This window comes from Hemitrygon akajei, chromosome 19 (assembly GCF_048418815.1).
Source record: "Hemitrygon akajei chromosome 19, sHemAka1.3, whole genome shotgun sequence".
Lineage (NCBI taxonomy): Eukaryota > Metazoa > Chordata > Chondrichthyes > Myliobatiformes > Dasyatidae > Hemitrygon > Hemitrygon akajei.
This window is the reverse complement of record NC_133142.1, coordinates 72450585-72465706: the sequence shown is the minus strand read 5'-3', so window position 1 is coordinate 72465706 and position 15122 is coordinate 72450585. Positions and strand designations below refer to the sequence as shown.

At 43.8% G+C, this 15122-nt stretch overlaps 1 protein-coding gene across 3 annotated transcripts in view; it reads left to right on the top strand.

Annotated features, from left to right (window-relative positions):
- The window catches only part of lhfpl4a (LHFPL tetraspan subfamily member 4a), a 329956-nt gene that overhangs the window by 283651 nt on the left and 31183 nt on the right, over positions 1 to 15122 (top strand). Inside the window, exon 4 of one of the 3 annotated variants that reach the window (XM_073072853.1) lies at positions 2978 to 3026. The exons of the other annotated variants lie outside the window; for them this stretch is intronic. Within the exon in view, the coding sequence (XP_072928954.1) occupies positions 2978 to 3004 (27 nt within the window). The 3' untranslated portion in view covers positions 3005 to 3026. Of the gene's footprint in view, positions 1 to 2977; positions 3027 to 15122 lie in introns of those variants that run through there. 3 annotated transcript variants of the gene reach the window in all.

The window sequence follows — 15122 nt, the reverse complement described above, 5'->3', positions numbered from 1 at the left end:
ATCCCTCCAGATCAGGGGGCATCCACAACACACATATCACACACAGCACATAGAACAAAATATTACCACAAATAAGTTAATAGAAAATAAGTCAAAATGCACATGAAGTGTGCAGCACAGGTAAAAAGTAATCCTAGTGATGAGACCTCATTGGTGGCAGAGTATTCATTAGTCTCACAGCCTGAGGGAAGAAGCTGTTACCCAGTTTGGCAATCTTAGTCCTGATACTCCTGTACCTCTTTTCTGACAGGAGTGGGTCAAAGGGTTGTGGGATGGGTGGTAGGGATTCTCAACAATGCTTCCAGGTAAGTGCCACAAATGAGAGTCAGGAAGGAGATTCCTGTGATCCTCTCAGTGGTTTTTACTGTCCTCTGTAGGGTCTTGTGGTCCGATGCCTTGCAGCTTCCGTACCTCATGAAGGATGCAGCCAGACAGGACACTCTCGATGGTGCTCACATAGAAAGTTGTTCGAATGAGGGCCGGGAGCCTTCCATGCCTTAATCTAATCAGAAAGTGTAGAAGCTGCTGTGCCTTCTTGACTAATGTTGTCTTGCTCATGTTGAGACTCAGGTTGTTGTTCTTGTACCATTTAACAAACCTCTCTACCCTTTTCTCTCTGTATGCTGACCAACCGCTGCAGTATCATCAGCAAACTTGATAATGTGGTTTGAGCTGAATCTGCTAGGGCAGCCATGAGTCAGCACTATACAGAGCACATAACCTGTGTGCTCAGTATGATGGAGCTTGAGAAGTTACTGCTAACTCAGACTGACTGGGGTCTTCCCATCAAGAATTCCAAGATCCAGTTACAGAGAGGAGCATAGAATCCCAACGAGGACAGTTTGCCCTCCAACCTCTGAGGGATGATCATGTTAAAAGCTTTGCTAAAGTCAATGAACAACATCTTGGTGTATAAGGAATTGTTTTCTAGGTGGGAGAGGACAGAGTCCAAGGCTGAGGCTATGGCATCATCAGTGGATGGGTTTGAGCAGTAGGTGAATTGGAAGAGGTCCAATGTAGCTGGAAGGTGGGATTTTATACAATTCAGTACCAGCTGCTCCAAGCAATTCATGATTGTTTAGGCCAGTTACCATCACTATCTTAGGTATCGGAATGATGGTGGCTTCCTTGAAGCCTTCAGGGGCAGTGGACAGTTGCAGAGATGTTAAAGGTGTCTGTTAAGTTAGATTGGTAGTATATTTACTTTGAACTTTGATGCTACTGATTGCTTTATTAGAATATTTCATAGGTCAGATTTGGTGTCATAACTGGAGTCAGTTGTAGTCTAGATGAGGCAAGAATGACAGATTTCAGCTCCCAAGGCATTAGTCAGCCAGATGGGGTTTTTATGATAATCCAGTAGCTTTATGATTAATAGTTCTGAGGATGGTTTATTTTTTAATTAATTAAGTGAATTTAAATGTGATTGTTAAATCACATGTTTCCATTATGGGATTTGAACTCCTATCTTTACCAAGACTGTAATTTTTACCAATGCTGTCAAAATTGATTAGATATAGTCAGCTGTCTTTCAATGGAGACTTCCCTTACTCAGTAGTAGAAGGTCTGTTACATGTAGATCTGGCAGTAACCAGGAATGGGTGTGCTGTATTGAAAATTTATTGCCATTGTCACCTTGATAGTTACTGGCAGTGCAGCCTTTACCCTGCACTGTGAGGGCAGATTTCAATATAAGCATCCTTATTAATGCATAGGCATCTCACATAATAATCTTTTGGAAAGTACAGGAAGGAAATGTGCGTGCCAGAGAAGTAAAGGAATCTTCTTTCTCTTTCTCTTCTGGCAACATGTCCAAGATTGTCAAAGTTCAAGATTCAATATTGTGTAATGTCATTTTCATAAGGTGAGGTTAGGCAGTATATAAGGTGACTGATGGGAAATAATAAAGTAGTGCTGGAGTTGGTGGCTGGAGGTGTTGATCAGTCTTGCTGCTTAGGGAAAGTAACTGTTTTTGAGCCTGGTGGTCCTGCTACACCTGATGGGAGTTGGGCAAACAGTCCATGAGCAGAGTAGGTGGGATCACTCACGATGTTACTGGCTCTTTCCTGGCGCCTTTCTGTATACATGTTCTTAATGGCGAGTAGGCTGGTTGGGGTAGGCAGTTTTAACTACCCATTGTAGATCCTTCCTGTCCATCACAGCGCAGTTTCCATACGAAGCAGTGATGCAGCTTGTTAGGATGCTTTCTACTGCTCATTTGTAGAATAACATGAGTATGTGTGTGCGAAGCCCAGCTCTCTTCAGCCTCCTCAGAAAGTAGAGGCATTTGTGAGCTTTCTTGATTGTGGAGGATGTGTTCTGGACTGTGAGAGTTTGTCTGTGATGTGCATTCCCAGGAGACTGAAACAGCTCGCAGGTTCCACTGCTGTGCATGTCATGTGATGATGTGCATTCTTTCTGCATATTCCCCGAGTCAGGTATTGCAAAGTCAATCGGGTCTGGCAACTGGGAGCAACTGGTTCATAATGGGCTCCTTCAGCATCTCTTACATCACCGAGACAACTATAAAAAGTAGCAATCACCTGTAGAATACGTAGCAGTTCACACAAAGCTTTCCTGTGCCAGCTGTAAATTTGATTTGGGTTCCGTTCCCATCGCTGTCTGTAAGGAGCTTCTATGTTCTTCCCATCACCACATGAATTTCGGCCGGGTGCTTCATTTCCTCCCGCATTCTAAAGCCGTATTGGTTAGGGTTAGTAAGATGAGAACATGCTATGTTGCTGTCAGAAGCATGACAACACTTGCAGTACATCCCTGAACTCAACTGGCTGTTGACACCACCCATGTACATTTCACTGTACTTGTGACAAATAAAGCAAATCTCTTCAGAATCATGGCAAACGGCAGGAGTAACAAACCAGCAATGAACTTGTACTTGGCTAATGATCCAGTGAAGTAACACTGGTGAACAACGGGAGTATGGGGTTGTTATTACCACTGCTCTGTGTCTTTTCAGCTGCACAAATGTAGGAGAGGGTCTTAGCCAGAGTGCTGAAGTCCAAACTGTAAGTGATTGCATCAAGTCGATGTTGCTAACTGTTTACATTGTAAATCATTGGCTATGTATGTATACAATGTGTTTACTGCATGCACACTAAAGGCTGACTTATACTTGTGCATATGGGCTACGCCGTAGGCCTGATTTTCACTTCTGCGTAGGCTCTATGCTGTAGCGAGCATGTATTGGTGTGCGCTAAAACGCTAGTTGGTGGTGGGGTTTCTATGCCACTGTGTTGAGTTTCTTTGTGACAGACATGGATGAGGAAATGCATTTCAAACATTTTCACATGTTCGCAGGTAGGTTTGATGATTTGGTTCATCTATTTTGCATCGGTGTACAGACATGGCGGAGAAGAAGCAACCAGAAGTGCGTAGGAGGAAATGCGATGCTACCAAGCGGGCCAATCATAGTTGTTGCGGTCTGCGTCGCCGCAAAGCGTGAGTTACTTTTTTGGGGAGGTGCACGTCACCCTACAGCATAGGGTACGCGGTACCTATGGCGTAGATGTGACACAGAAGTATAAATCAGACTTAACACTCCCATACTCTGGCATCAGTCTACACTGGAAGTCCACAGGTGTCATTTTGGTGGGTGTCTACAACATCTAATTGTGCTTACGACCCAAATGTGTGCCACTTTAGTCTGCTTCTGTCTGTCTTAACCACAAGTGTGAGTGTCTGGAATGATATGATGCAAGATCCAAGATTCAAGATTCAAGATTGTTTAATGTCATTTCCTGTACATAAGTATAAAGAAGAACAAGATAAATGTTACTCTACAGCACAAAGAAAATAAAAAAAGATTAAAAAAACACATTAATAATAATTTTAAAACACAATAAATAGAAATACATAAGATAGAATATATCCATAGATAGATTGTATGTCCATAAAGTAACACTCGGCTGTACGTATGGTGACTGATGGAAAATAATAAAGTGGTAGGGGAGTTAGTGAGCAGAGGTGTTCATTGGTCTTTCTGTTTGAGGAAAGTAACTGTTTTGAGCAACCATAGCCAAATTATAGAACAATTTATAATGAACAATTAACTTGCTAACGGGTATGTCTTTGGACTGTGGGAGAAACCATGTGTTCACAGGGAGGAACATACACACTCCATGCAGACGATGTCAGAACTGAACTCCGAACTCTGATGGCTTGAGCTGTAATACCATTGCACTACTCACTACACTACTGTGGCATTTTGTGCAGTGGGATGAGAGTCCAGATTAAGCAAAATCCAGTCCATTGTTTTGTAATTTCCATATTAATTTCAGACATTCAATTACAGTGTTTTTGCTGAGAATCTATTAGTTCTGTGAACATAAAGCTTTGGTTACCTAAACAAATGGAAAGGATGAATAGATGGAGCTACTAGCACAATAAGTGTCAAAGTGTGTAACTCAGAGCAAGGTTCAGCATTGCATTTCTGAGGGGAGAATATTCTGCATTTTCCCGGTGGCCAAACATTTTAATTCCCATTTCCCATTCTCATTGCGAAGTGTCTATCCATGGCCTCCCCTACTGCCACAATGAGACCACTCTCAGCTCGGAGGAGCAGAGCTTCATATTCCATCTACATAAGCAGCGGAGACAGATGAATTGAGAGAAGGGGATGGTGTTTTTACAAGTAACAGGGTGGGAAGGGGTATAGTCCAGGTAACATCTGCTCTCAGGATGAGACTTTTCATTCCAGAACGGAGGAAATATCCACCCTTTTTTAAAGAAAGGGGCTTCCCTTCCTCCACCATCAATGCTGCCCTCAACCACATCTCTTCCATTTCATGCACGTCTGCTCTTACCACATCCTCCCACCACTCTACCAGGGATAGGGTTCCTCTTGTCCTCACCTACCACCCCACCAGCCTCCGCGTCCAGCAGATAATTCTCCAGAACTTCCACCATCTCCTACAGGATCCCACCACCAAGCACATACTCCCCCCGGCCCCCATATTTTCTGCTTTCCGCAGGGATCACTCCCCATCCGATCCCTTGTCTATTTGTCCTTCCTCACTGATCTCCCTCCTGGCACTTATCATTGCATTGGGACAAGTGCTCCATCTACCCCTACACCTCCTCCCTCACTACCATTCAGGGCCCCAAAGTCCTCTAAGTGAAGCGACATTTCACCTATGAATCTCTTGGGGACATATACTGTGTTCAGTGCTCTCGGTGTGGCCTCCTATATATTGGTGAGACCCGATGTAGATTTTGGGACCACTTTGCTGAGCATCTAAGCTCAGTCTGCCAAAAAAAGTTGGATTTCCCAGTGGCCACCCATTTTAATTCCACTTCCCATTCCCATTCCGATCTGTCAATCCTTGGCCTCCTCTACTGTTGCGATGAGGCCACACTCAGGTTGGAGGAACAATACCTTATATTCTGTTCGGGTAGCCTCCACCTAATAGCATGAACATTGATTTCTTGAACTACCAATAATGGCCTCCCCCGCTCCTTCACCATTCCTCATCTATATTATGTGTGTGATTGCGTTTTAATGATGTCTTATGTGTGCTTGCTATCTTATATGTATTCTATGTGCCCTGTGCTGTGTGTGACTGTTGGTAATGTGTTTTGCATATTGGCCGCAGAGAAATGCTGTTTTGTTTGCTTGTATTCATGGATGGTTGAATGATAATCAAACTTGAACTTGAAATGTCTCAACTTTCTGAGAGTGCTGAAGAGAGCTAGGCTTTGCACATCCATACTTACGTCATTCTACAGATGTGCAATTGAGAGCATCTTAACAAGCTGCATCATGTGGAAACTGCACTGTGGCAGACAGGAAGGCCCTACAATGCCCAATACATCACTAGCACCAGCTATCAAGGACATACACTGTATACAGAAAGGTGCCAGAAAAGGGCCTGTAACATCACAAAGGATTCCGCCACCCTGCTCATGGAGGAGGGTGGAGGCTGTGTAGCATCGACACCTGGACCACCAGACTCAAAAACAGTTACTTTCTCCAAGTAGTAAGGCTGGTCAACACCTCTACCCAATTAATCCACCATTACTTTAGTACTTCCCATGAGTCATGTATAGTCTAGAGTCACTTTATAGACATACAATCAATCTATGTAGATAAGCTGTCGTATGTATTGTTTGCTTTTATTATTATCATACTCGTTATCTTTCTTGCTTTTTTATGCTGCAGTAGATCCAGAACAACAATTATTTTACTCTCATTACACTTGTGTACTGGAAATGCCATTTAACAACTTTAAACTAAGTGATGCTGAGCAGATCCTTGTATATCATTGTCAGGTTCCCAGATTGTCAATAATAAGATTGCTCTCTGGGCCTTTATTGTTTATCTGCCAACATGTTAATATCAACTGCAAAGACTTTGTGGTAATTCCCACCGCCCATTCTGCTGAAGTTTAGCAATATCTCCACTGTGAAGGAGCCTTTAACAAAACTGTAAGCACACCTAGATTTTTAAAAATGCATTTAGAACTTTGTTACAGTACAATTTGGATTCTTCCAAGTCTGTGTAACAAAGGCATTCATGAAATACTCCAACATACATGCATTCTTATACGGTATTTATGCATGTTTTAATATATTCTCATTTATTCAATGTGAAAAGATCCACTTCTTAGCCTGTGGGTGCAGCTTCTGATGCAGGGTGTTGCCGAGCATTGACTGTCCAGTTCCTTCTACAGATGTTGCTCGACCCACTGAGTTCTTCCAGCAGATTTTTCTTTGCTATATTGAGGGCTGAGCATGTATTCTCCCCTTGATTCCTCTGCTTCCCCTCCTCTTCCCCTTTCTTCCATGGTCCACTGTCATCTCCTATTAGATTTCCTCTTCTTCTGCCTTATACCTCTTCCAGCTATCCCCTCCTAGCTTCTTACTTCATTCCCCCGTCGTGTTCTTTATATTAATACGTACCGTGGGTTTCTAATAAAGAACCATATTCTGGAAGAAATAGAACTTTTACTTACAACAGCAACAACCACACGTGTCTTACAGCGCCATGCTTCCAGATCTTTCTATCATTTCTGCGCATGCTCAGAACTCTCTCCAGTCACGTTCTTACACGTGATATCACCACATCTTCCTTTTGTTAAAAAGAAAAACAATTAGCAACATTGACCAGAACAAATGCATAATTTAACATGTCTCTATCAGTCTCTCTGGGGGTTTACGAACACGAGTAGACCTTCTCAGTGGTTCTCACAGTTCTTGTGTTTTGTTGTTATTTCCATGTTTTGTCTGGTCTGCAGCAGTTAACAGAAACTCTGAAGTTGGCTCTTTCTTGAGTCTTTGCGATTTCTTCTTCACACTGCTCCTTCTTCAGTTTGTGTCAGGAGGGGCCGGATGGACCCAAACGCAGGACGCAGGCACTGAAGTACTAGGGGGAGGACAGGATGGGGATGCCATGGCACTTAAGGGTAGCTGGGGTTCAGGCAGGCAGAGCGGAGTGGGCTCCCGGGGTTCAGGCAGGCAGAGTGGTCCCCGGGGTTCGGGCAGGCAGAGCGGTCCCCGGGGTTCGGGCGGGCAGAGCGGAGCGGTCCCCGGGGTTCGGGCGGGCAGAGCGGAGCGGAGCGGTCCCCGGGGTTCAGGCAGGTCCACGGGGTTCAGGCAGGCAGACCGGTCTAGGTGGCGATAGGCTAGCGGTAGGCTAGGCTCCCTGGGCATGTATCCCGGGTAGGGGCGCCTCCCAGGCAGAAACACCGGAGACCTGGGCACGACGCAGACCCCTAGGTGGGTGCGGGCACTATCCCAGAGTTCGGGCGGAAGAGAAGGAGGGGGCAGAACCCCCGCCAGGCCACGGCAGATCGGCCGGATCCGCCCGACGGAGGCAAGGGATAGGAACAGGCAGAACCGCTGCTGGGCCGAGGCAGGTCGGCCAGATGTGCCAGACAGGGGCAAGGGGTAGGAACGGGCATAGGTCCAGGTGGACCAACACGACAGCCATGATAACGGGAAATTCGGAAACGGCCGGCAGACAGCGCAACCGCGTGAAAACGAAACCGAGCGGAGAAGCAGGACCAGCACATGGGAAGAAAGGTGGGGGAGAGGACCAACCTGGCAGTACTGGTACAGGCAGAGAAGCGGGACCAGTGCATGGGAAGAAAGGTGGGGGAGCGGACCAACCTGGCAGTACTGGTACAGGCAGAGAAGCACGATGAGGAGTAGATCTGAGCCCGGGCGGGATAACAGAATGCAGAGAAGAGTTCAGAGCCGGCAGAGAAACAGGAAACAGAACAAAACGACCACCCGTCTGGTCCCAGTCCCAAGGCCCCTTATAAACACCTGCAGCTCACTGAGTTACATGTGTGTCTCCTTGGACCAGGAGGGTCCTAACTAGATCACGGGTGATGGGAGGAACAACTGCAGGACCCGGAGTCCGGAGCCCCTGGACTGGATCAAAACCCGGAACGCGGTTCCGGATCGGACCCTGACAGTTTGGACCATGTATGACCTGGGTTGTACTTCTACAAGTACTGTAGCTTTCTTAATTCCTTCCACTTCCATTTGTAATGAAATACGAATCTTCTTTTCTTTATCTAATTCATTCATTAACTGTGTAATCTCTTTTTTATGCTGAGACTTCATCATTTTGATAAAACTTAGCAATTCCTTCACTTGTGCTTTCGTTTCTTCAATTGGATCCTGATTCTTGTCACTCTTTGGCTTCAGATCAGTGTTGTATTGTACCGGCAAGTTTGGCCTCTGTCTTCCTGCAGAGGGGAGATTGTGATGGAATGCATGGCCCATTGATGCATTTATGTTACTTCCAGAGGGCAAAACTGCAACTCCTGGTTTTGGTGGCAATGCTTTGTCAGATGCTGGTAACAAAGGGATGGGTCTGGGAGCTTTCTTTATGACTTCTAGCCATTCCATTCTGTCCAGCTTTGTTTTTAGATGGTAACGTAATGCAGAAGGCACTTTTCTACATGGATGTACTACAGGTGGCACTGTGTTGTCAATGTTAATCGTGTGCTCTCCTGGCAGACAACCAAGCCCGTTGAACAAGTCCTCATACTCTTTCATCAAGTCACTGTATTCTGACTCTGTGTCACTGTCCAGGACTAAAACTCTTTTCACCAAATTCAGTCTCTCACAGGCAGATAAACCCAGTATTGACTGTACATTCCTTGGGACCACCACAAATGGAAGCATGTGCACAATATTTTTGTGTGATACTTTTGCCACACATGTTCCTTTAACTGGAATGTCTGCACCTGAATACCCAGTCACTTTTGTATTTGTCTAATGTAACTTTGGTCTTGGATTTAATGCATTAAACTCGGATTCTGCAAGAGCATTTACTTGTGCTCCAGTATCCAATTGAAACAGAATATTGTTTTGGTTCACTTGCAATGGAATAGTCCAATCATTCTTACTTTGTTTGTTTTCACAAAGCACATCAATATAAAACTCCTCAAGTTCATTTTCAAGCACTGCATTTACTTGTTTTATTTCCTTTCTACTTCTGCAACAGCATGCAAAATGATTACTCTTAGCACAGTCGTTGCCCATTTTCCCATGCACTGGACACTGCTATGCTGCCACCCATGGCGATCACATAGTTTTTTTCTCTCAGATGACACCTTGCTTTCTGTTGGTTTTGTTTCCGTCTTATTATTTTTTCTAATATGTTCGCACTTTCTCACAGTGTCTACGACTCAGGGGTGTCAAACTCATTTTAGGTCACGGGCCGGATTGAGCAAAATGCAGCTTCATGCGGGCCGGATCAGTCGGACGCGTGCGAACGCAGCTTTCGTTGCCTCCGTTTTTTCAGCCTGCTCTCATGTGTCTCAGTCTCTGCTATAACTACAAAGTGTTTCACTTTACAAATTCCGTTTCTTATGAAGAAGACTGCCGAGCAAGACTGCCGAATAAATACTAAAAACCCTGAAAACCTGGTACCTGAATAAACTCAGCATTAGCCATATCATACACCATAGGCGCTTCGATTACTGGGGCCAGCTTTAATAGTAATTAGATATTATCTCACAGGCCAAAGATAATTCCACCGCGGGCCTTGAGTTTGACATATATGGTCTACGTTCTCAATGAAAAGTTCTTTAACCTGCAATGTCACGGTTTCTGAAGCTTTGCAGAGCATCAAAGCTTTTTCCAAGTCTAAGTCTTGTTCTCTTAACAGTCTTTCTCTCAGACCATTATTCAGAATGCCACAAACAATTCTGTCTTTAATGAGAGAGTCTGTCAGTTCTCCAAACTCGCATGTTTTACTACGCTATCTCAACTCAGTAGCATATTAATCAATCGTTTCACCAGCTCTCTGCTGACATGTAAAAAATTTATACCGCTCAAACATCCCATTACACTTTGGTATACAAAATGCTTCATTGTCCATTATCGATTTAAAATTTAAATTATCTCCATTTTCAAAAGTAAAATGGTTATATACCTCAATTATGTCATCACTTACTACGTGGAGTAGAAGTGCAGCTTTCGTTTTTTCCAGTTTTCTATCTGCTCCAATTACCGATAAATAAATTTCAAAATATTGCTTAAATTTCTCAATTTCTCAGCTACGTTCCCAGACAACTGAAGTGTCAGTGAAGGTTGCAGCCCTTCCATTTGCAAAACTGTTAGCAAACACCAAAACAGTTTGAACTCTTTTTGATTATCCTTGATTTTCCCGTGTTATGTAATGTATTATTCTTTCAGATGGACTTCTGACACCATGGTGTGCTCTTTATATTAATACATACCATGGGTTTCTAATAAAGAACTATATTCTGGAAGAATTAGAACTTTTACTTACAACAGCAACAACCACACGTGTCTTACAGCGCCATGCTTCCAGATCTTTCTATCATTTCTGCGCATGCTCAGAACTCTCTCCAATCACGTTCTTACACGTGATATCACCACACCCCCACCCTTGCTCATCCACTCTCCTACCTTCCACAATCACCTTTCACTCCTCACTTTTTCTTATTCTGGCTTCTGTTCCCTTCCTTTTAAGTCCCGATGAAGAGCCTTGGCTCGAAACATTGACTGTTTATTCTCCTCCATAGATGTTACTTAACTTGCTGAGTTCTACCAGCATTTGTGTATATTACTTCATATTCTGTCTAGGTAGCCTCTAACCTGATGGCGTGAGTAATAATGTCACTAAATTTCTGTAATGTCTCCCTTCTCCCTCCTTCTATCTTTTTCCATTCCCCATTCTGGTTACCCTCTCACATCTTCTCTGCCTGCTCTATGTCACAAAACATGCTGCCTTTGGTTAGCAGCTGTTCCTGATCAGAAATAAGAAATAACCAACCCATTGGTGCTTTGTTGTTACAAACTAGTTGTAAATTTTTAGGCCATATCTTCCTCCAATCAGCCAGCCAATTCAGAGAAGGAGTGGAAGGGTTTCAACCCGAAACATTGACTGCTTCTTTCAACGGATGCTGCCTGACCTGCTGAGTTCATCCAGCTTTTTTGTATGTCAGAGAAGGAGTGGTAGTCTCTATGCCACCTGCTATTTACCTCTTGTAAGCGTTCAACCATTCTGTTATTACTTTGTGTGTTTCCACATTAATTTCCTATCAAACAATGCAGAAAGTTACTGTTCATAATAGTAATCCCTGTTAGCTCATGTTTAAAGCATTAAAAACATAAAAACTAAGAGCAGGAGTTGGCCATCTGGCCCTTAATTCTCCTGCTATGCAAAAATCTAGCTAACTGTGTTTTAAACATCTTTAATGAGGTAGCCTCTACTGCTTCCCCAGGCAGAGAATTCCTCTGACTCAGTACTCTCCAGGAAAAGCAATCTCCATCGTAAATCTATTTCCCCAAATCTGGAGGTTATGTCCGCTCACAATAGTCTCGGTGCCAGTCATTCTTGCTGACCCAGAAAGGTAATTGTTTAACCTGCTGAATATCTTTCCTAGACATGATCAAAAATACCAGAGATTTTATTTTTATATATTGAGCAGACCAGGCCCCTCCAGCCCAACGAGCCACGCCACCCACCAACGCACCTACTGAACCTTAGCCTTATCACAGGGCTATTTACAATTACCAATTGGCCTTCTAACCCGTATGCCTTTGGTCTGGGGGAGGAAACCAGAGCACCCAGAGGAAACCCACTTAACTTGGATTTGTACTTTTTCCCTCAATGTTCCTTTGTTTCACTTTTCTTGTTCTCTTAATCCTGTCTTTCTTTACTTTTTATTTCTTTCTTCATCTGAGTTGAATTTCAAGTTCTCTCTCTGTGCCTTTTGCTGCCCTGTTTCTACTCAATCCTTAATTTTTTTTTGCTGAGTAAGTAGTTGGTCTTTTAACTTTGAAAAGTTTCCAAGTCAGAGCATGGCAATGCCATGATCTGACCACGTTTACAGCAAATTGAAGTGCAGTGGTTAAATTATTGAACTATCAATCCAGTTGACCTGGAACACTACTCTGGGGACATGTTTTCCAATCCTAGAGTAGTCTGGGAACCTAGAAGTTAAAAAGTAAATTCAGAATCAGGTTTATTATCACTGATATACAAATGTGTCAAATGTGTTGTTTGTGACAGCAGTACAGTGCAAAACATAAGAAAAGTATAAATTATAAGAAATACATCAATTGAACAAAAAAGAAATAGTGAAGTAATGTTCAGAGTTCATGAACTGTTCAGAACACTGTAGAAGTTTTCATAGAAAACCTAAGCACAATACAGGCACCTCGGCCCACAAAGTTGTGTCGAACATGTCCCTGCCTCAGAAATTACAAGGCTTACCTATAGCCCTCTATTTTACTAAGCTCCATGTACCTATCTAAAAGCCTCTTAAAAGACCCTATCGTATTTGCCTCCACCACTGTTGCCGGCAGCCCATTCCACGCACTCACCACTCTCTGAGTAAAAAACTTACCCCCGACATCTCCTCTGTATCTACTCTCCAGCACCTTAAACCTGTGTCCTCTTGTGGGAACCATTTCAGCCCTGGGAAAAAGCCTCTGACTATCCACACAATCAATGCCTCTCATCATCTTGTACACCTCTATCAGGTCACCTCTCATCCTCCTTCGCTCCAAGGAGAAAAGGCCGAGTTCACTCAACCTATTCTCATAAGACATGCTCCCCAATCCAGGCAACATCCTCGTAAATCTCCTCTGCACCCTTTCTATGCCTTCCACATCATTCCTGTGTTGAGGCGACCAGAACTGAACACAGTACTCCAAGTGGGGTCTGACCACGGTCCTATACAGCTACAACATTACCTCTCGGCTCCTAAATTCAATTCCACAATTGATGAAGGCCAATGCACCGTATGCCTTCTTAACCACAGAGTCAACCTGCACAGCTGCTTTCAGTGTCCTATGAACTCGGACCCCAAGATCCCTCTGATCCTCCACACTGCCAAGACTCTTACCATTAATACTATATTCTGCCATCATATTTGACCTATCAAAATGAACCACTTCACACTTATCTGGTTTGAACTCTATCTGCCACTTCTCAGCCCAGTTTTGCATCCATCAATGTCCCACTGTAACCTCTGACAGCCCTCCACATTATCCACAACACCTCCAACCTTTGTGTCATCAGCAAACTTACCAACCCATCTCTCCACTTCTTCATCCAGGTCATTTATAAAAATTACATAGAGTAAGGGTCCCAGAACAGATCCCAGAGGTACTCCACTGGTGACAGTCCTCCATGCAGAATATGACCCGTCTACAACCACTCTTTGCCTTCTGTGGGCAAGCCAGTTCTGGATCCACAAAGTAATGTCCTCTTGGATCCTGTGCCTCCTTACTTTCTCAATAAGCCTTGCATGGGGTACCTTAACAAATGCCTTGCTGAAATCCATATACACCACATCTACTGCTCTTCTTTCATCAATGTGTTTAGTCACATCCTCAAAAAATTCAATCAGGCTCATAAGGCACAACCTGCCCTTGACAAAGCCATGCTGACTACCCCTAATCATATTATTTCTCTCCAAATGTTCATAAATCCTGCCTCTCAGGGTCTTCTCCATCAACTTACCAACCACTGAAGTAAGACTCACTGGTCTATAATTTCCTGGGCTATCTCTACTCCCTTTCCTGAATAAAGGAACAACATCCTCAACCCTCCAATCCTCTGGAACCTCTCCCATCCCCATTGATGATGCAAAGATCATCGCCAGAGGCTCAGCAATCTCCGCCCTCACCTCCCACAGTAGCCTGGGGTACATTTTGTTCGATCCCGGCAACTTATCCAACTTGATGCTTTCCAAACGCTCCAGCACATCCTCTTTATTAATATCTACATGCTCAAGCTTTTCAGTCTGCTGCAAGTCATCACTACAATTACTAAGATCCTTTTCTATAGTGAATACTGAAGCAAAGTATTCATTAAGTACCTCTGCTGTTTCCTCCGGTTCCATACACAGTTTCCCACTGTCATACTTGATAGGTCCTATTCTTTCTTGTCTTATCCTGCTGCTCTTCACATACTTGTAGAATGCCTTGGGGTTTTTCTTAATCCTGCCCCCCCAAGGCCTTCTCATCTGATGGCAAAGTGGAAAAAGCTGTTTCCAAAATACTGAGTGTGTGTCTTCAGGCTCCTGTATGCATTAGCTGGTTTAGAGGAAGGAAAAATTGCAAAGAAGACTTATAATGATGTTGCTGGGACTTGAGGACCTGAGTTATAGGGGAAGATTAAATAGATGAAGACTTAGTTCCCTGCAGCATAGGAAAATGAGGGGAGATTTGACAAAATTACGAGATCTATAAGACCATAAGACTATAAGACATAGGACAGAATTAGGCCATCTGGCCCATTGAGTCTGCTCCGCCATTCAATCATGGCTGATCCTTTTTCTCTGTCTCTTCCTCAACCCCAGTTCTCAGCCTTTTGCCTGTAAGCTTTGATGCCATGACCAATCAAGAACCTATCAACCTCTGCCTTAAATACACCCAACGACCTGACCTCCACAGCTGCATGTGGCAACAAATTCCCCAAATTCACCACCCTTTGGCTAAAGAAATTTCTCTTCATCTCTGTTTTGAAAGGGCGCCCCTCTATCCTGAAGCTATACCCTCTTGACTCTCCCACCATGTGAAACATCATTTCCACATCTACTCTGTTGAGGCCTTTCAACATTCAAAAGGTTTCAATGAGAGCCCCCCTCATCCTTCTGAATTCC